The sequence below is a fragment of the Sinocyclocheilus anshuiensis genome, unplaced genomic scaffold (assembly GCF_001515605.1).
Source record: "Sinocyclocheilus anshuiensis isolate Anshui unplaced genomic scaffold, SAMN03320099.WGS_v1.1 scaffold1036, whole genome shotgun sequence".
NCBI classification, from domain to species: domain Eukaryota; kingdom Metazoa; phylum Chordata; class Actinopteri; order Cypriniformes; family Cyprinidae; genus Sinocyclocheilus; species Sinocyclocheilus anshuiensis.
Genome location: NW_015550226.1, coordinates 2,129,957 through 2,138,453, shown reverse-complemented (window position 1 = coordinate 2,138,453; position 8,497 = coordinate 2,129,957). Strand labels below are relative to the sequence as shown.

General features: G+C 40.1%; 1 protein-coding gene across 2 annotated transcripts in view; it reads right to left on the bottom strand.

Annotated features, from left to right (window-relative positions):
* Nucleotides 1-6,414: 6,414 nt before the first annotated feature.
* The window catches only part of LOC107661012 (cytochrome b5 reductase 4), a 17,568-nt gene continuing 15,485 nt past the window's right edge, over nucleotides 6,415-8,497 (bottom strand). For both annotated transcript variants that reach the window (XM_016450458.1, XM_016450459.1), the window contains 2 exons: nucleotides 7,580-7,741; nucleotides 6,415-7,460 (listed from right to left, as the gene is read on the bottom strand). In XM_016450458.1, coding sequence (XP_016305944.1) covers nucleotides 7,406-7,460; nucleotides 7,580-7,741 — 217 coding nt within the window. In that variant the 3' untranslated portion in view covers nucleotides 6,415-7,405. The remainder of the gene's footprint in view (nucleotides 7,461-7,579; nucleotides 7,742-8,497) is intronic.

Below are 8,497 nucleotides of genomic sequence, written 5' to 3'. Positions count from 1 at the left end.
TACTTGAGTATCTTTTTGGATACTTTGTAGTTGTACTGAGTATCAAAGATATTAGCAACTTTTACTCTCTACTTCACTACATTTTTGAATGAGTATCTGTACTCTTTACTCCACTACATTTGAAATGAGTGTTGCAGTTACACATTACATTTTGCATGGACCTAGCTTTTTCTGCAGCAGTTTATTTCTGCTACAAAAGACATGATACTGCCTGCTACAGGTCACTGAAAGTACCGCATCTTGTGTGTTTTGCCCTTACTCACCCAAACTTTTCAACAAGGCTACTTTATGTGAATGTGAGTTCCTTAGCAAGTATTTGTGAATCACAGGTGTTTTATATATGAGATGAGGACATGACTGCAGCCGGCAATGAGGCCCAAACCAGCACATCCAGTGCAAGAAGGCTTCAGCTTTTTAATTTTACTTAACATTATTTTATTTATCTATTACACTGAAGAGACCTTTTTGAAGGATATTTTTTTTTTGTTTGTTTGTTTTGTAATTTTGAGGTGTTCAGTTTTATTTTGGTTTTAGAAAATAAATGTGATTGCTCTCCTCACAAATCAACTCTTTCTTGTTTTTGTTTCATGCTCTCTGTGCCTTGCCCTGGACTTTTATGTCACTTCCTGTCTCCCATGGTGTTTGTAGTCAGTTTGTAGTCCGTTTGTTCATTGGTTCCCCTTGATTAGTCTCCCCAGGTGTGTCTTATCTTGTTAAGCTGGTCTAACCCTGTGTGTATATATAGTCCTAGTTTTTCCTCAGTTCCTTGTGAGTTGTCTAATGTAATGGTTGTCTGTTTGCCAGTCATTCTGTTCTTTGTTCCCTTTGGTTTTTGGCTTATTGTTTGTTCTAGTTTTTCCATTAAATATCTGCACATAGATGCTTGCTTCTGCCTGTTTTCCGCAGCTTCACCACAACGTTACAGTTTTTCACTGGCATGTCCCTGACTAGTGCATCTTTGAGCCTATATTTAGTTTAAGTAAAATACTTAAGTACTGTTAAAATCAGATACTCGAAGACATCTCAAGGTCTCTAACATCCACCAGCTCTGTGATGTCGTCATGGAGGAGTGGAAGAGGACTCCAGTGGCAACCTGTGAAGCTCTGGTGAACTCCATGCCCTAGAGGGTTAAGGCAGTGCTGGAAAATATTGACACTTTGGGCCCAATTTGGACATTTTCACTTAGGGGTGTACTTACTTTTGTGGCCAGCGGTTTAGACATTAATGGCTGTGTGTTGAGTTATTTTGAGGGGACAGCAAATTTACACTGTTATACAAGCTGTACACTCACTACTTTACATGTGCCCCCCACTTTTCAAAATCCCGTTTGTGTCCCCCCCACTTTCAAATTCGTTTATGATTTTTTTTAACCGCACGCCGTCATCGCCACGGAGGAGCAGGACACAGACGCATGCGTCTCCACGTCCAGGAAAGTCACGTGCACACTCTAAAAATAGCTCACTGAAAGTTTTAATGAGCAGCAGGTATCGCGGTTGCGGCACAGTCAGCGATGAAACGCCAGATGACTTTAATGTCATCGTGGATGAAAAGACAGGCACAGTCAGCGATGAAACGCCAGAAGCAGCAACAGATGACTTTAATGTCATCATGGATGAAAAGAAAGAAAGAAAGGAGATGTGAGTTGGTTGATTCAGTAAATTAGCTCAGGTCAGGATAATCATATTTTCTGTCTACACCTGTTAGCCTAACGTTGACTTAGCTAACGTTAACATACACTGTTGCTAGGTAACTTCAGACTATTGTTAGCTGAGTTTTGCGGTGTTTCGTGAACAAATCTGTGGCTTTGAACGAATCGTTCGTGAAAGTCATTGATTCAATGATTCATTCATAAATATAGCCACTTGCTTCATTACTGAATGAACGAATGACTCACGCATTAAGACAGTGACTTACCACCGGTTTTAGTATTTAAAATAATCACTTTTCACTTTTTTTTATCATCATTGCATATTACTCTTATTTTTTTTTAAATATTCAAAACATTATTAATATTGTATTTATAGAGATAAAAAATGCACTGGAAAGTCAATTTAGGGGGCAAATATTATCCTATAATGGAAAAGGTGCAGTCAAAGTGGAAGCGAGTGGGTATGCAGAAGAATGGTAAATGCCTCAGGGGGTACTCCACTCTAAAAAGTTTGGGAACCACTGATGTAGAACATTCTGTGTACCATGAAAACGAGTCCACTTTAAACCGCAAATTTTCTGTTAGCAATATGACAAGCAGACTCTGGATGCTAGTTTAATGTTAGACTAAATATGATCATAACTCAGTCGTTTTCATATCAGAGGACAGATGAGGTGGAGCTGCTTCAGAACAGAGAGGGTGAGACAGGGAGAAGCAGTAGCAGCACAATGTTACAGGTAGGTTATGTGCTGTATGAAGGGCCAGGTGATTTTGATTTGTTGGTGATAAAAGGGAGGAAGTGTACATGATAAGTAGTGAATACAGTTTGAATATTATCAAATTAAATGATCTTCTTGTTGGAGCCAAAGTGTGTGTTTCGATGTTTAGAATATTTTGTTAACATGGTCAAATCATGCATTTACCTGCTCACTTGTATGGTGAGAGAGAAACAAAGAGGCGGGCCCTGATATTTTTTGTTGACCGTTTCTATATAGTTTCAGTTGTGATGAACTTTTGTTTATTTTTATTTGTGTCATGCTTTAATATCAGAGGACAGATGAGGTGAAGAGGCTTCAAGACAGGGCGGGTGAGACAGGGAGAAGCAGCTCAGAGTTGCAGGTATGTGCTGTGTAAAGGGTCATGTAATTTATTTTAATTAGGTCTCATGTCAGAAACAGGCTAGCACATTTTCATATTTCATAGGAGAGACCTGAGGGGACAGGCGCAAGCGAAGAAGTGCAGGCAGGCATGCAGGAAGCTGAACCCAACCACGCTAACCCGAAGCTCATTGCAGTGCAGCAGCTCACCAACAAAACGCTACGGTTCCAAGAAAAGTGGTAACATGAATTTCCTTGGCTCCACTACAGTCCAGGAGTCAATGGAATCCTATGTTTTTTCTGTGCTCAAGCTTTTGGGCATGACAAATCAAATTTGGCCAAGAATGCAGATCCAACATTTGTCAAAACTGGTTTCCGAAACTGGAAAAAGGCAACTCAAAAATTTGCAGAACATGCCCAAAGCAATGCACACAAAGTTGCCGTCACTACCCACTGCCAAAAAACAAAACCAGTAGATGTCCAGTTATCTTCAGCCAAAGCTGCACAGCAACAGGAACCAAGATGGTGTCTCATGAAAATTGTGGGCTCTGTACAGCTCTTGGCACGCCAGGGAGCTGCTCTTAGAGGCCATGCAGCTGAAGAGGGTAACTTAAACCAGTTACTGAAAGTAAGATGTGAAGATAACCCTGGCTTAGAGAAATGGCTGTCAACAAGAAAACATGATTACACATCCCCCAAAATCCAGAATGAAATTTTAAATCTATTTGCAAACAGCATAATTAGGGAAATCATTAGCTCAATTCACATGCTGCCTCTCCTCCAATATTCCATTATTATTGATGGAACACAGGACATTGAAGGAACTGAACAGGAAGCCATATGTGTCAGGTATGTAGACCATGATTTGGTCCCCCACGAGGTCTTCCTGGGGCTTTACGAAGTCTCAAGCACAACTGGGGAAAACCTAGCAAAAGTTGCCACAGATGTGTTGTTGCGCTTGAATCTTCCGCTGTCTGGTCTGCGTGGACAAACATATGATGGAGCAGCGAACATGTCAGGCAACAGAAAGGGAGCACAGGCCAGGATAAGGGAGATGCAGCCACTGGCTTTGTATGTACACTGTGGCGCCCACTGTGCAAATCTGGTCACCCAGGCTGCTTGTACAGCGTCATCACTGACATCTGATGCCCTGGATTGGGTCCAAAAGCTTGGCTGTCTGTACAAATTGTCAGGCAAATACAAAACGAAATTTGTGAGCATCAGGGACAGTTAGCAACCTGCAACCCTTGTGTCAAACAAGATGGACAACCAGGACTCCAGCTATCTGCTCTGTTACATCAGTACGAGTCTGTACTACTCAGCTTAGAGGACATGGCCCAAACAGATGCCTCAAACACTGGTGTGACAGCGAGAGGGCTGTTGGAGAGATTTGGAAAAGGTACCACAGTTTTAGGACTCATGATGGCCACTGAAGTAATCCAGGAGTTGGAGTGCCTTAATTGCACACTGCAGAAGCGGACAGAAATAGTGTCTGGTATGCTCTCTGCAGCAGATTGTGTGAGGACCACCCTGAGGGCAAAGAAAACTGAGGAGAAGTTCCAGGAGATATACAGCCCTGCAACAGAGATGATTACCAAGCTAAATATTCAGCCCATAACCATGCCCCACATCCGCCGTCCACCAAAACGCTTCATTGGCAATGTCACTACTGCACACACACCTAAAACCCCAGAAGAACACTACAGAGCTGACTTCTTCAAGGTGCTGGATACTGTGGACATCCAGCTGAAGGAGAGGTTTGATCAGGGTGGTCTGAAAACACTGGCGAAGCTGGAGGAAGCCCTCCTAACTGGGGAGATGGACACTTCTGTGGTGGACCAGTATCCTGAATTAAACCAGAGGTCACTGAAGGTGCAGCTGAACATGTTTAAGCTCCAATACACATACACAACCACTTCAGAGGCCGCAACTATTCTGAGGAATCAGTTGCCTGAAGTCAGTGGCCTTTTCAACCAAGTAGAAGCACTTGTACGACTTCTTATGGTTGTTCCTACTGCTTCTGCTGAAGCAGAGAGGCGCTTCAGTGCTCTGAGGAGGTTGAAGACCTGGCTGAGAAGCACAATGTTGCAGATTCGCATTAACAATTTAGCAGTCTGTCACATTCACAAAGAAACACTGGATAAAGTTAGCAAAGAAAACATTTGCCAGGAGTTTATCCTGGCGAATGAGTACAGGAAGCATGTGTTTGGTTCTTTTATGTGAGAAGAGGAGACAGGACAGTATAGAAGGGTGGATGGTTAGGATATACATTGAGAGATGGGATTGAATGGATAGATGGAGCTTTTTGCTTTTTCTATTCTAAACACCTGCGGTTTGGTGGATGTGTCTCTGACAACCGTCCTGTGCAACAAGTGATTTATTTTACATTTTCAGGTACAGCAGTTAGTTTGAAATAAAAGTTTGTTTAACACTGTAAAAGACAGAAGATTGTAGAGACGGTGCCATTCTATGTAGGCTTATAATGAGTTTGGGAAATCCCAGAGCAGTTACAGAATCTGCATCTGACTCACTTAACCCATTTAAGCCCACCAGCAACTACACTCTAAAAAATGCTGGGTTGTTTCAACCCAATGTTGGGTCAAATATGGACTAACCCAACTGTTGGGTTAAAAAGTTAATTTAAAAATGTAACCAAAATTTAACCCAACAGTTGGGTTAGTCCATATTTGACCCAACATTGGGTTGAAACAACCCAGCATTTTTTAGAGTGTAGTTGCTGGTGGGCTTAAATGGGTTAAGTGAGTCAGATGCAGATTCTGTAACTGCTCTGGGATTTCCCAAACTCATTATAAGCCTACATAGAATGGCACCGTCTCTACAATCTTCTGTCTTTTACAGTGCTTTCGGGACCTACAGCCGTTATGTATTCAGTGAGTTCATTTAGTGAATGATTCATCAGACTGATTTGAGTTTGTGAGTCATCTTGAATGATTCATTAAAAGAACCAGCCTCTTAGAAATGTGGTTTTATTAACTTTTAATATACTTCTAGTAAATTGTAATGTTTTTATTGAAAGAAAAAAAAACAACTTTTGAAAAACAATTGAATGTTTTTATTGAAAAAAAAAAACCTTTAACTAGTGCTAGTTTTGTTCTGCATTCAGTTGTGGAGAAGTGTGAGCTTGTATTAATGCATTTTGTTATTGTTGTTGTGCATTGATATCGTCTTATCTGAATCAGGAGAGAAATATGCACAGATCACACATTGTTCACAAGCAAAAACAGTCCAAAACATGTCTAAAATATGTCGGTGGATTTTGATGATTTTTTTTATTTAAATTTTTTTATCAGCAGCTTGGAGTCTCATTCTGACGGCACCCATTCACTGCAGAGGATCCACTGGTGAGCAAATGTTTTAATGCTTTTCCAAATCTGTTCCAATGAAGATAAAGTCGCATCTGCAGCTTGGCTGGCTTTAAATTTTCATTTTTGGGTGAACTACTTTAATTACATTAAAAGTATGAATCTTATACAAATCAAATTATATTGCATTTTATTTCATGATTTTACTGATTATAATAAATCGTCCTGTATTATGTGTCACTGTTAATAGCATTACCATCTGCTTGCAGGTGAGATTTGTTTCAGACTACAAGACTGCAGATAGCAGCAGAAATCAAAACTGTAGGTGTATCAAGACACAGACACATTTTGTTTTAACCATTTAATTCAATTTCTTGCTGCTTACAGCTTAGTGCCACATCCCATCCTCCCCTTGAGTGTGAGCACTGATAGAACAATCCTGTTCAAGTTCTCTGTTGGAAGCCATCAGTGGTTGACCAGTCAAATAATGATCAGTTTTTACAGTCAATCACATTTCAGAGCTTTCTTCAAGAAATAAATATTTGGACTGCAATGTATCAAACACATAATATCCAAAGTATCATGCAATAAACAATGCATGAAGATACATTTCCAGAGCAACCTGGTTTGCTGGTATAACAGAAAGTGCTTTGCTATAATAGTTTTTTTACCCAATGAAACTTTTCTAAACTGACATCAGGCTTGTCATACACGTTTACAGATTTCAGCTGAGACACAACAGCACTAGAGGCACAAAATATACATTTCTGTAGGGAATTGCATTCCAGGTAGATAATTTATTATATTAGAATATTATCTGTACACACACTGGGAAACCTTATTAATTAGGCAGTCAGATTAGCATTTCCAAACAGCAATAGCTATACTTGTAAAGTAACCCGTCTCTTGCATCCTGACTTACTGACCATTTCAATTTGCTATATAGAGAGACAGCAACAAAATCAGTTGCATGGATTGCTTCCTCAATTATGTTTTAGTTGCATTACACAAAGTGCTCTAAATCTTCCATGTCATGAATAAATATGAAAAACAAATGCAGAAAACATAACTTATCTTTTTCATTGCAAAAACAAACCTAGCAGAATTATTCTGCATTGTTCAAATGGGAAAAAAATAAAAATAAATGTTAAGAAACAAACTTCTGATGTGTCTCAGTGCAGGCTTCTGATTGTGGCATTAGATTTCTACAAATTATAAGACGATATAGTAGAACGGTGTTACAGCTTTTTGTTTTGACTGGAAAGTGCATTTTATATGCATAGAGATAGTCTGCAAGTATGTGTATGCGAAATCCATCTTTCACTTCAAAGTCCCAATCAGCCCTGAAAAATGTGAATTTCCTCTTCACTGAAGTCCAGCTGTCTGACCAACCTGTGAGAAAGTATACATTGAAAAAACAAATCAATACCTTACCCAAAAAGTAAAAAATGCCTCAAACAGCTTCAGATATATCAAATGTATATATGTAAGCCATTAAAACAATGACTCACTGCACTGCTAACTCTGTGAATCCAGTTGGGCCGCACACACACACTAAACATTTGGAGTCTTCTGGTCTCTCCAGGAAGTTTTGCAGCATACAAGCATCTATCTGCCCTCTTCTGCCTTTCCATGAGTCTGTAGGCTCCGACAGAACGTACTCCACCTCAAACCTAAGATACATGACCGTTAGGATGCTGCCTAATGACAGTCTGAATTGAATCAACATTGAATCTGAATTGAGTTGAATAATGACACTTTTGTAGAGTTGCTTTACAGTTGAAATGGAATTATTTTTCAAATTGATGAATTTTGCAACATTAACACTTATTTTCCTGTTTATTACAGTTAAAGGCACAATATGTAAGATTTTTGTATTAAAATATCCAAAAACCACTAGAACAGTGTTATATATTTATATATATCCCAAATGAAAAATCCCGAGAAATAAGCAATTTTAACTAGTGACACGGAGCGTGTCCATAGTGTCACCTGCCAATGACGTCATACACCCTCGATTTCCGGTTTTGTTTTGTAGAAAACATGGAAACACCAAAGACGCTTGTGATGTTGTGTGTTTTAATAGACCGGTGACGACCGCACAGAGTAGCATTATAACAGAACTTTCAAATGTATCTAGTATGATAAAACAGCACTGCTTTTTTTTCGCCCCACATATGCATGACCGGAAGGAGCGGAAGCGGTCAACTGTGGCATAATAAAAGCTCCACTGCTTTACCCCACATACGCACGACCGGAAGGAGCGGAAGCGCTCGACTGTGGCATAATAAACGCTCTGCTGCTTTACCCCACATACGCATGACCGGAAGCAGCGGAAGCGCTCGACTGTGGCATAATAAAAGCTCCGCTGCTTTACCCCACATACGCACGACCGGAAGCGGTCGACTGGGGCATAATAAAAGCTCAGC